The sequence below is a fragment of the Musa acuminata genome, chromosome BXJ2-3 (assembly GCF_036884655.1).
Source record: "Musa acuminata AAA Group cultivar baxijiao chromosome BXJ2-3, Cavendish_Baxijiao_AAA, whole genome shotgun sequence".
Lineage (NCBI taxonomy): Eukaryota > Viridiplantae > Streptophyta > Magnoliopsida > Zingiberales > Musaceae > Musa > Musa acuminata.
The window spans coordinates 31,646,446-31,664,679 of record NC_088340.1 but is presented as its reverse complement, the minus strand read 5'-3'; the positions used below and the strand labels follow the sequence as shown (position 1 = coordinate 31,664,679).

The 18,234-nt window shown below is 39.4% G+C and overlaps 2 protein-coding genes across 2 annotated transcripts; both read left to right on the top strand.

Annotated features, from left to right (window-relative positions):
• Nucleotides 1-244: 244 nt before the first annotated feature.
• Nucleotides 245-6,433, top strand: LOC135607711 (probable transcriptional regulatory protein At2g25830). Its single transcript, XM_065099722.1, has 8 exons — nucleotides 245-462; nucleotides 540-673; nucleotides 1,930-1,991; nucleotides 2,613-2,769; nucleotides 2,842-3,119; nucleotides 4,171-4,291; nucleotides 5,703-5,816; nucleotides 5,917-6,433. The coding sequence occupies exons 1-7, from the start codon at nucleotides 369-371 to the stop codon at nucleotides 5,799-5,801; spliced, it is 945 nt and encodes a 314-aa protein (XP_064955794.1). The 5' UTR covers nucleotides 245-368; the 3' UTR covers nucleotides 5,802-5,816; nucleotides 5,917-6,433.
• A 3,181-nt stretch (nucleotides 6,434-9,614) lies between these two features.
• Nucleotides 9,615-15,676, top strand: LOC103978452 (protein unc-13 homolog). The gene is made up of 5 exons (XM_009394244.3): nucleotides 9,615-10,242; nucleotides 11,349-12,218; nucleotides 12,621-13,076; nucleotides 13,957-14,146; nucleotides 14,226-15,676. Exons 1-5 carry the CDS (start codon nucleotides 9,712-9,714, stop codon nucleotides 15,143-15,145), a joined length of 2,967 nt encoding a protein of 988 aa, XP_009392519.2. The 5' UTR covers nucleotides 9,615-9,711; the 3' UTR covers nucleotides 15,146-15,676.
• The last annotated feature ends 2,558 nt before the right edge of the window (nucleotides 15,677-18,234 follow it).

The following is an 18,234-nucleotide window of genomic DNA, read 5'->3' as shown; positions in this document are numbered from 1 at the left end:
ATGGACATCGTACGGATGTGATGTTTACACGTGGAACGAGGGGGGGTGCGGCGACGGGCCCGATCGAGTCTTTTTCCAAGGATGAGAATAGAAAGGTGCCCAAATGTTTCGGGCTCCAGTACCGGTCTCAACTACGTGCTTTTGTTGGAGCAAGGCATATGTGGGACCCGCGAATTTTCCACTAAAGATGAGGTAAGCACATCGGGTACGTTTTGGGCAAAACGCTACTACCAATTGGGCCGAACGTGACCACCCGCCCCCCGGATATGCCCCAAGTGTTCTCTACTGCGGGGCCTTAGTCGCCGCGGGTGAGAAACTTAATCGAACACCTTAAGCGCGCCAGCCCAACCAGGCGACGAGAAGCATCGATGGCTTCGTCTGCGAGGGCTTTCGGTGCAGTCCTCTGCAGAGTCTCACTGTCACAGGGCCTCTCTCCCCTCAGGAGCTCACTGTGCCTTCAGGGTATGTCTCCCCCTCTCTCATCTTTACCGTAACAACAATTTCTTCGATGAATCCAACCGCTCGTCTCTTCTCTTTAGGAATCGGCTTGCTGGGCTCGAGGTTGCCTTCTGCTCTTCCGAAGGAGGCGCGTAATACCCAGACCGTGCGAAAGATATGGACCTCGCGCCCTGTTTGCATGGGCAGGCGTTCTTGCAAGATCGCTGGAAGAAAGGTCCCAACTTTTTGGTCTTACACGCTTGATTCCTTGTTATCATTTGTTCTAGGTAGCATCTGTCTACCACAAACACGGATTCATTTGTTTGTTTTCTTTTCCCTCTTTATAAGTAAAAGAAGGTGATCAGCAATATGTCTCTCGTGCATTGCTCACTTGGTTAGGTATCTAATCCTTGGCTCTTCGTTGGTCCGAACATGTCTGATTGACGCAGTAATGTGATCAGCAATATGTCTCTCGTGCTTTGCTCACTTGGTTAGGTTTATAATCCTTGGGTCTTCGTTGGTACGAACATGTTTGATTGACGCAGTAATGCTCTTTGGGATGTCCATTCTGGCTGCATCACTCAAATCTAGATCTCCTATGTAGTGGAATGTTCTACTTATCACTATGTGGAAAGTTGCATCAAGGAAATATAGAACTGTGGTGCAGTTGCTAACAATAATTTAGCAGCTTGAAGTCCCGACTAAAGATTTAGTTTCTTCCAAAGCATTATTGCATTGTGTTGGCAATTGTTTATTTGCACAACAACAATTTGTTCCCTCTTCTATACGTAAACATCATCATCTCATGCCCCTTTCGTCCTGAAAATAATTATTGTGTCATGTTCAATTTGCAATGCTGACAGCTTTTTGTCTTCGGGACATCAGTTTCATGCCCTTTCCTGAAAACACTATTGTTCCTTTTATAGGTAGTGTCAAGAATGCTTTATCTACCACTAGCTGTTTAGTTTCTTAACATCCACTCCAGTACTATTTGCAATAAGTTGTCTCTGTACTGTAAATCTGGCTTTTGCTAATAATTTCTAGGTTACTTGTTTGCATTTGTTACTTCTCATGTTCTTTTCATGCCTTGGTGTCAGTACATGTGAGGTTCTTCAGGATCATCATCTATGTGATCATAAGTTTTTTTCTTTTCCAATTAGGAAATCCAGTCAAGGACTGCAGGTTTCTTTTTCTAACTTCATTTTAGATATGTAAGGAAACTTCTTTTTGAAAGTAATATTCCCTTACATTGACTTGTCAAAGCTTATTTAAGAATTATAGAAAGATATAATTGTTGTGTCAAAATGATTCCACGGTGCTTTTTTTTTATTAGTTACCCTGAAAAATGTCATTTCCATCTAATCTTGTTTTGTCTTTTCTTTATTTAATTCTGATGTTATGATAAGCTCTAGCGAGATAAGTGTGATTATACAATGAAATAATTTTTTTCTTTTGTTTTTGGCTTAAGTTCCATTTGCCACTTCTTTGCAGGATGCACAGAATCTGAAGAAAATGAAACGTAATAGCAAAATTGGAAAAGAAATTGTTGCAGCGTAAGTTGTTAAAGCTTTGAAATTCTGAAGCTTTCTATATTGTTATTGATTATTAGCTTTCTGGAACTTACTATGTTCATATGCCATGTTTCCGCAACGTTTATCAGAGAGTAGGCTTGTTTGTAATGACAGCACCCATGATGTCCTGAAACTTCGTAGTAATACTTTTTTGTGTATGATGTTATTCAAGGGTGCCTTTTGCTAGAAAGTTTAACCTGCATCAGATTTTGTAAATCATAGTTACTTATGTCTCCTATGTCCAAGTGCTGAACCATCAACATGTCTTGTTTCTATGTTTGACAAGAATTCTAGCTGCTTGGCTATTTATCCTAATTTAATGTCTCCATTAGATAGATGAAAAGAGCTTTTCTATATTGCATCAGAACTTCCCACTTCATCTGGTTACTTAGGCATTTTCTTGATATGTCATGTCATTCAAGTTCCTTCCTGAAAATTAAGAAGATCACTCTGTTGCAGAATGATAAAATCTCTTTCTAGATGTAAAGGACCTAATTATCTGATCTAAAACTGGGGTTTATGTTTTAAGTGAACTTTTCTGTTCTCTTAATGTGAAAAATTTTTGAAGTTGACATGCTGTGGTTGCTGTGTTGCATCATAAAGTATACAGAGAGGAGGTCCAAATCCTAATTCGAATACAGTTTTAGCTGCTATACTAGACAAAGCTAGGGAGCTTGATGTACCCAAGGAAATTGTGGAGCGTAACATAAAAAAAGCATCGGAAAAGGGACAAGAGGCTTATATTGAGAAATTCTACGAGGTAAATGATCCATTTGAATATGTTTTTGAAAATCAGTTTGCAATTTTGACTAATACATATATTCTGAATCAGGTATATGGTTTTGGTGGGGTCGGTATGGTTGTTGAGGTCCTAACAGATAAAGTGACAAGATCAGTGGCTGCCATCAGAGGAGTCGTAAAGGACTGTGGAGCAAAGCTAGCTGATCCAGGATCTATTTTATTCAAGTTTAGGCGAGTTCGAGTTGTCAATATAAAGGCTAATGCTGCTGACAAAGACCAGCTGCTTAGTATTGCTCTGGATGCTGGTGCTGAAGATGTTATAGAACCAGCAGAGGATGAAGATGACTTGGAAGAAGATCGTCCTGATAGGTATTTTGCCAAGAAGAGGATGTCATTAGTCACTGTTTATTGTTATTAACCCTTCTATGTGATGCATTATTATCTTTTGCTAGTTGGTATGGTCACAAATAGCAGAGAATGAGCCTTGGCACCACATAAGGCTGCTTCTTTGCGACCTAGGTGACTGAGGTCAGAGTCACAAGACATAAGGAGTAGGGCTACAAACATTAGCCTTCTTCAAACCTTCCATCGGTGAGAGTCTGATGCATTGGACTGCCCTTTATGTAACATATGCTAGTCTAGACCAGATATACATTTAAATGAAGCAATATTAAATGACTTCCTTAAGTTAACATAATGGTCAAAATGTTAATAATTTAATTAGAGAAACAAATCAAGTAACATGAGATATTTAAGGTCGCTACAACTGTTGTTGCTGCATGAAGTATGTTGGCTATCTAACTTCAGATAGTTCAAAAATTATGTGTGTTCTCATTATTCTCCTCCTCAAACATCGATTCGTCCTCCTCAGACATTGTTTCCACAAATATTTTGTTGTTTTCCTTCATAATTTGCCAGCGGAAATTGGTAAAATTCCACAGCTAGTATTTATTGAAGAATTACATACATCATTCTTATGCAATGGATTTTGATGTCCAAAAGACAATGCTACGAAATCGTTGCCTGTGCCTGTGATATAAACTGAGATTTTACTCGGTTGCCTTCTGATATATCAGGCAACCACATGAATTTCTTTTGGGTTATTATATTATGGTACAAGCAATCTGCTAATTTGTCAGTCATATTGTGGCCAGTTATATTTGGGACAGCTAATTGAACTGGGAAGCAGCATACATAATGTCCAAATTCAAACATGTGATGAGTTCATTCATGGGGATATGTCACATCCAGAAACATATACTGTGATCATTATAATATGTGGTCCTGACAGATAATTAATCAGAGATGGATGCTTTATATGCTTGACTGTTGTCTTATAAGTTATAATCATGATCATTTAGTATTAATGTTCTTGAAAATTTGTTCAGAAAATTATTTCTATACTCAATTCCTTTTGCAGATTTTACAAGATCGTTACTTCTTCAGAAAATTATTCCACAATACTATCAAAACTACGAGATGATGGAGTAGCGTTTGAACCAGATAATGGTTTTGAGCTACTGCCACATAACCCCATTGAGGTATGGTTTAACATCTACACCAATGCTCTCATCTCATATGTCTTTTTTTTTTTTTAGAGAAGTAAATTAGATACCTTAGTGAACATTTAGAATAGGTAGTGGCAATAACTCAAAACTATAAAGTACCATCATTTGGAAGTCTTATAAAGCAGATTTTGTCCTCCATAGGCTCCTTTGATATTTTTGTAAAATAATGGGCCACCATGTAGGCCTTTCTTGTGACTTGTGAGACACAATAGTCGTTAACCTTTTGTAGGAAACAGCACATATGTTGTGGAAGCTCCATTTGAATGGCCTAGCAAAGTGGATTTATGCAAGCAATGCTTCAACTTCTGGAGTATAGCCATATATTTTCTCTGGTGCAGCCATACCCTTTACTGGCTGATCTTAAATGCCTAACCAACCCCTGCATATTGTTGAATGCTGTTGTGCCCTTTTGTTTTTTTTTTTTTTTCTTCACCTCTCTTGACCTAATTGAATGGAAATTCTAGCTATAACTGTCTTTCCAATGAAGTTCATGTCATTATTAACTTTGTAATCCTCTAACTTCTGCTTACCTTTGCTTCATGGACCATTCTCTGTAACAAATGAAGGTGTGATATCTAGTAATTCAACAAGTTCTGCATCTTTTCACTATCATTAAGTAGTTATTTCACAATTGGAACAGCCAAAGAAGTAAAGATATTCTGATAACAATTTTGACATATTTCTCTATGATTAAAGATAAACCTCTGCGTTACTTATTGTGTCATGTAACATGTAGAACATCTTGTTCTATGGGCATTAGAAATTTGAGAACATGGTCAAAATGCAAGTTTGTTAGTTGCATTGTGTTAGCCTCAAATTTTTCTCCCGATGATTATTGATGCTAGATCCAAATAGTTTTGTCTAATAAGCACATAGTCAAGATTAGTTACCACCACGGCTCATAATCTTTTTCAAGACGGTTGAATTCTTTAGGGTCCATTTGGATAATAAGTGATGGAATAAGGATTTTCTCATTATAACATTTCAGACAATTATTATTTTATAGGACTATAAACTTGTATAGTTAAATGGTGTAACTAACAGAATAGCCTATTCTACAAAATAACAGATTAACTATTTCTTTCATTACTGTTACTTATTTTGGTAGTGACAAAACGTAAATATTCTTTATCTTAGGCATATTCTTATTCCATACAAGAAAGGTACAATATTCTTGAGCCAAATGGCCCTTTGAGTAGTTCGTCTCGTGTATTAGAGCTTTGCCACAATACTTGTTCAATTTTTCATATTACGTCTTAAAGTACGGTGTCATTATTTAGGTACAAGTTAATCCTCTAACATATTTGTCCTCCAGCCACTCCATATCATAATAATTAATTCCACTTCTCTCTGGAATTTCATTGTGTGGTGTTTTCTGTGCCAGGTAGATGATGAAGCCATGGAGTTAAACAAGGACCTTATGTCCAAGTTGCTTGAACTTGATGATGTTGATGCTGTTTATTCGGATCAAAAGGATACGTGATTGTTTTGCAGTCAGGTATGGATTCTCTTGCATCATCTTATCATTTTCTTGCTTATTTTGGTGATAGGACTATCAATATCTCTGTACAAAATCTTGACCATTCCTAAATATACAGAAATCTTCCTGGCATCCAGAGGTTTCAAAAATATGATAGAGAGAACTACGACAGATCTTGATTTAGTTATATTACCAGGTGTTCATCATTATAAGGAAGAAGTTTCATGTCCCATCACTTGCAGAGAGATGAATTTTTCTTCAACATTATTAAGGTTTCCATCTGAACCGTTGTGTCAAACACAACTAATTTTAGACTCGGCAAGAAGCGACCTCTATTCCTTTTCCCAAATTTGTTGCAACCACAAAAATAGAAGGTTGGCACTCTCTTCCCAATAATCATGATTTCGTATATTAGTTAAAAAAACACTTGCCTAGATCATGTTGGATTGTTTGTATTTGGATTTTTTTTTTTCTGTTGATATGTACCTTGTTACAGAGGTTCGTTCCCTAGTCTTATAAGAGCATCAGAAGATGCTAATTAGAGCCATATTTGTGCTTTTATTTATTTATTTTAATCTCTAAATGCTTCGTGGACTGCAGTATCAACAAATATTTCTTTTTTTCTTATGCATCCAGTGGAGTTGTTTTTTGACATGGAATTTTGGAAGAGTAGATGTTCTTAGACTCTTTCGATTATATGCTGGAAGTTCTGATTATTAAAACACCTCTTTTTTTTCCTTTTTTTTTTTAAAGGGATTGATTGAGAACACATCATATGATACTTCACTTTTGTCCGTGGTTTTAAATACTGCTCAGATGGGTCCGTCTTAATCAGTGTTTATCAATCCAAGAAAGAACACCGGTATTTGTTTTGTCGGTATGGAGATATGGGGGTAAGTAGATAGGATCAGCATTCTTGTATCAGTTCAAGATATGAATGCAACTATGGGCGTGCCACTCTTTCTTATGCTTGCTTCTGAAAGAACATGATAAGTTTGGACCACTTGGTTGCGGTAGTATTGAGGACATTGTATTGAGGAAAAATATGACCCATCCCACCAACCAATCACTCTTAAAATTATTTTCTTTTTCTTTTGGCAGAATGATACCATCCAAACTTTATCAAACACTGCCCCATGTAATTTTGATATAATATCCCTCCGAATATTAGATTAACTATATTAGTTTTGTAGACAAGTATATTCTAAATCTAAATCGAGAGGAATAAATATGCAATCATGAGGGTGGACTTTATTAAGGTCAAAGTGGCCTAGCAAAACTGTAGGACAATTGTGTGAGCCATAGTGCTCAATCAGAGACAGGCAAAAGAATCCCATTTCATACATGATATTTTAAATAGGGCTTACCCACTATTATCCTATCCTTTGACAATCTGTAAACGAATGCCGATAAGATGATACTTACCCTCTTGCAATGTCCTGATTACTATCACCGGCGAAACTCTTCCGTCGACGTGAGATCTGAAGATGATGATGATCCATATACTCGACCTACTCCTATTAAAAGATGGATACGTACGTATTGGCGGCAACCTGATGCAGCCATCAGAAACAGCTGGTGGAAAAGCGGACATGGGCCCCTCCGTCCACAGCTGTTCCCAAAGGCAGTCTCGGGCTGCTTTAATCGAAATTAGTCTCGGAGCCATTTTATCCAACACCTGCCAGCCTACGCCAGAGTGTCCCGCGGCGCCGACCTCTCCGCCACGAGCTCCCATGTTCCTCGCCTGGCCGTCTCCTTCATGCCCACACGCCAAACTCGCCGCCGAGGCAGAGACAACTATGTGCTCCCCTCTGCTGCGTCGTCAACTCGCCACGGGAGCAGACCACCTCGACTGCGTTTGCTTCTCGGCTGCTTAACCGCTCATCTTCATCCGTCAACGGCTATCCTTTTGTTGCCTGCTCTGTTTGATAGGAAGGTGATGATGATCGCTGACTTCTCAGTTTGGGTCCTAAAAAGCAATTTAAAACTATGTTCATTATTATGCTAACAAAAGATATAAATATGTCGAATAATCAACACATTGTTACATAATTGATCGTTTTCGAATTCAAATAACACTATATACGTTAGTTTATTGATAGGGGAATGATGATATGATCTATACCTATCAGCCATAACCGACATCTATTAGTCACGTAGTCGACACCCCAACATTATATGATTGATAGATACATACTTGTCATGTAGCCGACACCCTTGTGTTACATGATCAACATCACGTACCACAACAACTCATTATCATATTAGCCAATACCTAGATAGTATGTGGTTGACTTGGAGTTGCCCTTGGACATTACAAATCATATCAATAGTTATTGCACATTTCATTGGGATGGAGAGAAACATGTAAACCATCTTTGATATCATTGTGTCTCTTTGAGCATAACAAGTATAAAGCTATATCATGAAAGATCCCCATAGGTGTATTCTTTCACATACTGGGTTGTTAGGCTCTAATACAGACTCAATTCTTGATTAATACCTTATAATCAAAATTAACTTAAGCATCGAAAGGGGTTTTGATGAACATGTTATCGATGTTGTTTCGTAGAGTTTAACACCTAGGGAACAAAAGGGATTTGATATTTTTTTCGACACTAGTCAAAGACAAAACATGTAAAAGGACCTCGATAAGCTCCGAATCCGATTCCCTTTCGAATAATCAAAATTTATATTAAATATTATATATAATTAGAAAAAATTGATATAGTGGGCAAAAAATGAGTCAAGTTCAACTCTACTCTTCTAATACCTGATGGATACTAATAAATAAGTCAAAAATAAATATTAAACCAGGACCTTAAAATCATTTTTTTAAATATGGCCAAATTTATAAAAAAACTATAAGTTTTCACTTTTTTTCATAGAGCATTCTTGTTTTACTTTATTCCCGTCCCTTATTTTCTAAACGATGAGATTATCCATAATCTCTACACCATAGTCAAGTTCATCAAACTCTAGATATCCATCATTTTTGAGCTGGAGCTCGTGCTGCCCTATCTTTTCGACCTCTATAATCACTATTGTTTCGTGTGACACATCCACTATTGTATGCTCTTCCACTCCACCTTCACCATCCTCTCTAGGCCCATCGAATTAGTTGAGTGATATTGTGGTAATGTTAATGCCTCCATTGGCAAGCTATAGATACAGAGTGATCTTAAGACTCTCTCTCACAAGCTTGATCTCAATCTTCGTAATGTGATTACATACTCTTTATTAAGACTCGTATCCTCAACAAGGTAGCTCACCATTTGGTTGCCTCTATCCATCCTAGTGCAACAAAATACACTAATTGAAATCTTTGCCAGTTGAGTTGCCTGCTTGCCTCTTGATTAAGCATGCTGGTGCCAAGAAGGAAATCTTGGATAAGTCACTGGCATGATGGCTTGCTTTCCTAGAATGAAGTAACATCTTTGCCTTTGTATAACTATTGAAAACAATCTCCTTTGAGTTTAAGGAGAAGGTGATCACGCAAAGACAATGAAATTGTTTGACTTGACGAAGATCATGATAATGAGACGAAGATGAAGGATAATATGAATTTTTAGAAAATAAAATAAAAAGCGACATTATGCAAAAAAAAAAAAAAAAAAAAAAAGTAAATATTTAAAATTTTGGGATAAATTTGTCCAAAATATATCAATTTCTGGTTAAAAACAGTGTTTTTGCTCTTTTTATCTCTGTCAGCCCTTATACACTATGATCAGACTGTTTTCTTTTCTCTCTCTCCTTCTTTAGTGTTCATTACCCAATAATTACTGCATTTCACCTAAACATAAAAGAAATCATTACATCCCCATCCGATGACCGCGGAAAGCGAAAGGAGAAGCCGCGAACGAGACGAGAAGCAAGGAAGCGAGCCTTAAGAGGAGCCCTTCTCGCGGCGGTGATGGCTCGGCTCTTCCGAGGAGGAAGCCTCGGCGACTCCAAGCGAGAGAGCCGCGGCAGTTCCTCCCTCCGCCTCTCCTCCTCCTCCTCCTCCGTCGCCGCCGCCATGTCCGCCGCCGATCTCCTCTCCCCCTTCGGCCAGATGGGCGTCCCCCTCTCGGATCCCGAGCTCCGCGAGACCGCCTACGAGATCTTCGTCGCTTCCTGCCGTACCACCGGCTCCAAGCCCCTCACCTACATCCCCCAGTCCGAGCGGACGCCGCCCTCCGCCGAGCGCTCCTCCTCGCTCTCCCCCTCGGCCTCGTCGCTGCAGAGGTCGATCACCTCCACCGCCGCCAGCAAGATGAAGAAGGCCCTCGGGCTCAAGTCGTCCTCGTCGTCGAAGAAGGGGAGCCCCGGCAAGGACAGCAGCCCGTCCAAGCCCTCCAAAAAGCCGGCCACAGTCGGAGAGCTCATTAGGGTGCAGATGAGGATCTCCGAGCAGACGGATTCCCGGATCCGGAAGGGGTTGCTCCGGATTGCAGCGGGGCAGGTGACTAATTTTACAGATCACTGTTGTTCTGCCTAGATCTCTATGTGTTTGTTGATCTTCTTGACTTCTTAGTCTTCATTATACACGCTGCTAGTGTAGTAAGAACTGATCTGACTTCTTAAACTGATAAGATCAGATGAAGTAGTTAGACTGATCAAAATTGTCTGTTGGAGATCTTAAGATGTGAATCAATTAGTAGGAAATTCAAATCAGGGCATTAAAATTTCCAAAGATCTCTTATATATGCTAATTATTGCACTTCTTTCTACAATCCTTCTGATCCACTTAGTTTAGACTTTGCTTGTTCACTCCTGTGCTTGTATTTGTGTTTACCTGTTAAGTTCTGGCACGAGAAGTGGTATATTCCTGTATCTACGCAAGTTTTTATTAACCTCCTGTGATGGTCAAAAGGTTCTTCCTGCAGAAAATGAGTCTTTTCCTGTTAGTTTAGACTTTGTTAGAGTTTTCCATTCCTACTCACTTCCCATATGTAAATAGGTTTGTACTTCTCACTGTAATTTTCTTTATATGCGTGCTGTCCACCAATGAACATCCAGATGATAGCACTTGAACATTCCTATCTATACAGGGATTACTGTATTATCTGTTTGGTTTTTTGGTCAATGCTTAATTATGGTGTTTCATGGTTGTCTGTTTACTCGTCCATCAAACTTATGATGTCAATGCACTGTGAATAAGTGACGTGCCAGAGAGTTCTAGGATTTTTACTATGAAATTATTTTTTATCATTTTATGGTGTTTCATGGTTGTCTGTTTACTCGTCCATCAAACTTATGATGTCAATTTACTGTGCATAAGTGATGTGCCAGAGGGTTCTAGGATTTTTACTATGAAATTATTTTTTAATAGACACATTCTCCATATATTTTCACAGGATAAAGGAACTAATGTGGTTGACTTTCTTGGTTTGTGATAGTGGATTTTTGTTGATTTAGTTGGTGACCGATGATAACATTTAAGACTGGCAGTTGCATCTTAATTGATGGTTAATATGTCCTTTTCTTATAATTTAAGTTTCATAAATTGCTATTGTTCTCAGATAATATGTTTGATTAGTATTTATTGGTCTTCCTCCATGATGACAGCTTGGGAAACGTGTGGAGTCAATGGTTCTGCCTCTAGAGTTGCTGCAGCAGTTCAAAGCTTCAGATTTTTCTGACCAGCAAGAATATGAAGCCTGGCAAAGTAGAAACTTAAAGGTTCTCGAGGCTGGGTTGCTTGTGCATCCTCTTGTTCCATTAAATAAATCAGATAATGCATCACAACGACTTAGACAAATAATACGTGGAGCTTCCGAGAAGCCGATTGAAACTGGAAGAAATTCGGAGTCGATGCAAGTGCTGCGTAGTGCTGTGATGTCCCTTGCCTGTAGATCTCCTGATAGATCTGCTTCAGATTTTTGCCACTGGGCTGATGGTTTTCCACTGAATCTCCACCTGTACCAAATGTTATTGGAGACTTGTTTTGATGCCAGCGAGGATGGATCGATAATTGATGAAATCGATGAGGTTTTAGAGTTGCTAAAGAAGACTTGGGTGATACTGGGCATAAATCAGATGCTTCACAATCTCTGCTTTACTTGGGTTTTATTTCACCGTTTTGTTACAACTGCTCAAGTAGACATCGATCTGCTGCATGCAGCTGATAATCACATGGATGAAGTTGCAAAGGATGCCAAAGCAACAAAAGACTCAGTGTATTCAAAGATATTGAGTTCAACTTTGAGCTCAATATTGGGGTGGGCAGAGAAAAGACTTCTTGCTTACCATGACACATTTAATGCTAGTAATATTGAATATATGCAAAGTATTGTATCATTAGGTGTATCGGCTGCCAAGATACTAGTGGAAGATATTTCTAATGAATATCGTCGTAAGAGGAGAGAAGAAACTGATGTAGCTCGTAGCAGGGTTGATACGTATATTCGGTCATCACTTCGTACAGCTTTTGCTCAGGTAAGTTCTGCAGAATTGTTAGATTGAGTTCCTGCAGCCTGCTTGTTCCTGTTAACCTCTATCTTTTTCACATGCCTTCATGGACTTTACTAGATTGCCTCTAGATTTTTACACAACATCAATCATTTGTGTTAATGTATGGTTCTTTTTTGCTCCAAATCACCCATAAGACAATATGACTGCACATTTGACGAGTAGTTCCCTGGCTGTATTAGTTCAAAGTTCATCCATTACTTGGGTCTCATGTAACTGTACGCTTGTACATGTACCTGTTTTACCTTACTGGAATGATGGATAAAAGGTTGGTTAGTCTGCTAAAAGGCTATATGATTAGATGAGATCATCTAGTTGTAGTTGCCTGCCTACTTCGATAATTCTGATCCATTGATCGATCTGATACAGAGAATGGAACAAGCAGACTCCAGCAGGCGATCATCGAAGAACCAGAGTACTCCTACTCCTGTTCTTTCCATCCTGGCAAAGGACATTGGTGAACTAGCAAGCAAAGAAAAAGAGTTGTTCAGTCCAATGTTAAAGAGATGGCATCCACTTGCTGCAGGTGTTGCTGTAGCTACACTTCATTCTTGTTATGGAAACGAACTAAAACAGTTCATAGCGGGTGTTATGGAACTAACACCAGATACAGTTCAAGTTCTTAAAGCTGCAGACAAGTTAGAGAAAGATCTTGTGCATATTGCTGTCGAAGATTCAGTCGATAGTGATGATGGGGGTAAGTCATTAATCAGAGAGATGCCGCCTTATGAGGCTGAATCTGCAATCGCCAATCTTGTCAAAGTGTGGATCAAGACAAGAGTAGACAGGCTGAAGGATTGGGTTGATCGCAACTTGCAGCAGGAGGTTTGTCTTGTTTTTTCTTCCGTGCAACGGATGCATAATTTTCCTTCATTGTAAATACTAAACATACTATGGAATGGTTTTATCTATTGTTTTTCTTTTTAAAACTATGAATGTAACCTTGGTTAACATAATGGTTTTATCATCTTCGTCAAAGTTTTCTCCCATGACATGATCTTCTGGAGTGTAGCTCAAAACCAAGATGGCCTATATGAAGTTTGAGTATGGTTTTTGGCTAACTGTCAACCCCATGTGAACCCTCTAAAACTAAGTGAACTCTTGCCCCAGCTAAATTTATTTAAACGGACTACTCTTGTTAGTTGCTGTTTAATGTCACACAAACAAGGGGCTAAGTTCCCAGAGCTTTCCAGGAGTGCAGAAGAGAAAACATTACAAGAAGTAGAAAGAAACAAAAAAAGGGCAGGGAGGGTTGACACGCTTCAAGCAAGATAATGAGAACCATTAGAAAGGCACAAATAAGCCAATGAACCACTAGCAACTGATGTTATTTGCTTCTGTCATAATAGTAAATGTGTTTTTACCTCTCACTATGGCATCTTGAAATTTTTTTTTAAAGTACTATCATTCTTATAAGCATGTTGCACTTCTTTTTACTAGGGCTTCCATGTTCGAGATTTCACTTTGCAGTCTACATGTAGGCCATATATTAAGAACCCCTGGTTGTGCTTTTGCCTTTTTCTAAATGTGCATACGTAGATTTGTGCCTTTTAAATATGTAGTAAATGACGATTCATTGATTTAGAGACTTATATGACACAAAAACTCTTTATGTGCCAACATGTAATATTTTTATGTTTTTTCACTTTTTAAACATTTTAATATAACCTGATTTCTGATATTGTTATGTGGAACATCTCTGTAGAATTGGAATCCAGGGGCAAACAGAGAGAACTGTGCACCTTCTGCAACTGAAGTTCTACGGATTATTAACGAGACTTTAGATGCATTCTTTCAACTGCCTATACCAATGCATGCAGCCATGCTTCCTGACTTGTTGATAGAACTTGATAGAAGTCTGCAACATTATGCATTAAAGGTGAAGTCTGGATGCGGTAAGTATCAAGTAACACTGCAAATAGGTTGCTTCAATCGGTGGAATGTTAAATTATTTACCGTTGTCTTTCTGTTCAGCAACCCGAAGTAGTTTTCTGCCTTCGTTGCCAACATTAACCAGATGTGAGGTTGGTTCAAAACTTTGGAAGAAAAAAGAGAAGCCACAGAATTTGCCAAAACGCAGATCACAGGTTGGATCAAGAGATAGTAATTCATTTGGTCTGCCACAGCTCTGTGTACGCATGAATTCACTTCATTATATACGGACAGAGTTAGAGAACCTGGAGAAGAAAATAAAAACTTGTCTACGGAATGTTGAATCAGCACAAGCAGATATATCAAATGGGTTGGAGATCAGCTTCGAGCTTACTCTGGCTTCTTGTCAAGAAGGAATTCAGCAACTATGCGAGACAACAGCTTACAAGGTGATCTTCCGTGACTTGAGTCATGTTCTGTGGGATGCCTTATACATTGGTGAGACTACTTCATCGAGAATTGATCAGTTTATAAAGGAACTTGACCCGATTCTGGAGATGATATCAAATACGGTGCACAACAGGGTGAGAAATCGTGTCATAACTGCATTAATGAAGGCTTCTTTTGATGGGTTTTTGCTAGTTCTTCTTGCCGGCGGTCCACTTCGTGCATTCTCCCGCCAAGATTCACAGATAATAGATGAGGATTTTAGGTCACTCAAGGACATATACCTGGCCGAAGGTGATGGATTACCCCAGGAACTAGTTGAGAAGGCCTCAGCACAAGTGAAAAATGTGCTGCCTCTATTCCATGCTGACACCGAAAGCCTCATCGAGCGGTTTAGACGATTGATTACAGAAACATATGGCGCTTCGGCCAAATCCAGGTACCCGTTACCTCCAACCTCTGGCAACTGGAATTCTACGGAGGCCAATACAGTTCTGCGGGTGTTGTGCCACAGAAACGATGAGAGTGCCACAAGGTTTCTAAAGAAAACTTACAACCTCCCGAAAAAGCTGTAGCCTCAGAGTACTGCTGCCGACAGATGAATCGCTGGTTTTCTGGAAGCTCTCTGTTTTCTATCTTTCTGAAAATTTTTTGCCATGAGTTGCAAGTATATTCCAACTGCTGATGAATCTGATTACAACATAGTTCATATGCCAGCACTGTTTAACTCAGGGGATCTAATCCTTTACAGGCATGTGGATGTGTGATCCAATAGCTGAATGATCGACCAGGTTCAAGGTGGGAGCAAATCCATCCTTCTTTTAATGAGTGAGCATGTCTGAAGCTTAGGATGTGTATACTACATTTAGCAGTATTCTTTTCATTTACTAGTAGCTATGCTGCGCTCGGTGATCGTCTCTAATCCGGTTTTCTCTGGTGGGTAATGTATGCTTGCATAAGTTAAAAGAAAAGCTGTTGTGGATAAGTTCTTTCTAAATGTATTATGACCTGCTCTTGTATGTACAACATTGTGCTACATGTTGTTTGCTTTTGTGCTCTTCTCAGAGCCACAGTGAAATACAATGTTTCAACATGGATTTGTTTCATCAATGGGTTGGTAATGTTACATGCATTATGCCGCTAATCTGATCAATCATCTGTTTTTACCCAATGGATCCATCACTGGTGAGAGAGTTTGATTTATTCTACTACTCTCTTTGGAATGATAATTCTACATCTTCTTTTGTCCCTCTTACTTGAGTTGGCTTAGGATGGATGGCTGAAGCTTTGGTACGATCGAGGTTAATTTTCTTATCAACCCTTTAGTGACAGAAGAGATGCTCTCTGAACTTATCGGGACTGTCGTAGAGACCCAATGTCTAAAGTCTTCTATCATACTATACTGTTCTTCTTCTTCTTGCTTTCGGACTGCATCAAGACTCATATTATTTTCATTCGTAAGTGCAATAATCCATGTCAGGTTAGGGATTTTGGGCCAATCTCTTTGTATAATGTGAATTATAGGATCATTGCCAAATTTTTTGCTAATCGAATGAAATCTTTTATTGACTCCCTAATTAATTTCTAAGGTACAATCTGTTTTCTTACCTAAATTTATGTCTTCTTACCTAAATTGAACATAAATAATAATATTTTGATTATCCTAAGAGATTGTAATGTACGATTTTAAGAACAAAAATTCTTATGTATTAATTTGCCTTGATTTAGAAAAAGCTTATGATCGTCTCCCGACATTCAATATATTAATCTCTTATATATATGCTCTAATGACATTTTTCTATGCTTTATTTAAAGCTAACCAAACCTCTTGCCAAAGTGTTCAAAAAAATTTTCAACTTCATGAATCACTTTAATGTCCTAAAATTTGGTATATGCCTCCCTCAAACTACTCATCTCGATATAAAGAAAGAAGTATGCAATCGGTTTAACATCTAAGAAGGCAACTTTTCTATCAAGCATCCTAAAACTATAGTAACCCTTTGGCAAGAGGGTGTCTTCACATGTCCTTAAACAAACTGTAACCAAGATCACCAATAAAATTGGGACTCGGCAATGATCCTTTCTCTCAAACTGACACGATCATTCTTATTAAGTTTGTTAGGATCAAGAGCACTAAGAGGGGGGGTGAATTAGTGTAGCGGAAAACTTTCGACGATTAAAACTACGTTCGTACGTTGAAATCTGATTCCAGCATAAAAGTCGTTTCGCGCAGATAATAACTTTGAGAGCCTACGAAAACATATTTGAAGTAAAGTAAAGAAGACAGTTTGCAGTTAAGATAAAAATTAGAATGTAAGCACAAACTGAAATATGATGTTCGTACGATAAAACCGATTTCCGTCTTAACGCCGATTCGAAAAATACTTAACTATGAAACATGTTCGTAAATGAGCAGAGGGCAATAAGCTACTGAGGAAGTAAAGCACATATGAAGGTTTGCAGTAAGGTAAGCAGAAAGAATAAATGCAAACTAGAGAATACGAGAGTTTATAGTGGTTCGGTCAATCGTGACCTACATCCACTTCTTCGATTCCTCTTCCGTCAAGTCCACTGGCATCCACTAACGATCTTCCTTTTACCAGGCGAAGATCAACCTCCTTCTTACACTCCTCTTGTCCTTTTACCAGGTTTAGGAGACAACCCTTACAAGCACTCTCTTCCCTTAAATAGAATTCTAACACTTAAGTTAGAGGAGGGAAATTCTAGAGATTGCAGCAGCGTTTTCTCTCTTTTAATCTCTCTGTGCTTATGTGTTTTACCCATGGATGAGAGGGGTATTTATAGGCTCCAAACTGGTTTGAATTTGGAGCTCAAAAATGTCATCTCCCGGATTTCCGGGGTCCTGGCGGTACCACCTCCTGACTGGGGTGGTACAACCGCCTGGCAGCTCGAAGACTGAGCCTTTGGGCGGTGCCACCGCCTGATAGGGGCGGTTGCATCGCCCAGTCTCGCTCGGAGACTGAGCCCTAGCAGTGCCACCGCTTGACTGGGGTGGTTGCACCGCCTAGCAGAGCTCGGAGATCGAGCTCAAGTGGTTCCACCACTTGTCAGGGGCGATTGCACCGCCCAGCCTAGCTCGGAGACTGAGCCCTGGGTGGTGCCACCGCCGACCCAAGCGGTGCCACCGCTGGCCAAGAAATCTGGGTCCAAATGGGCTGATCCATTCGGCCCAATTTGGGTCTATCAAGGGCCCAATTGCCCCAAGATTAAGTTAATGGGATCACCTCCCATTTCTAATTTAATCATCGTGCTAACTATGATTTTTCTTAAGACATTTACTGCAACTTGCTCCGGTGCGTCAATCGCTTCTTTCGGCGAACTTCCGTCGATCATCCAATGAACCCTCGGTGATGCTCCTGCGGACTTCCGGCAAACTCCTGGACTTGCGACGATCCACTTGGCGAGTTCCAACGAGTTTCTTTTGGCAAGCTTCTGGACTTCTCGAATTTGTTCCTATAGAACCTCCAACGATCGTCCGGACTTCCGTCGAACTCTCGAACTCCCAACGTGATTATAGTCTTGACTCCGGCGTAACTCCTGCTGCATGTCTTACTTCCATCGTAGTTAATCCTGCACATGTAAAACAAAACTTCGATCGAGACAATTAATCCTAAGTAATTAACCAAGTTGTCCGGCATGTCAT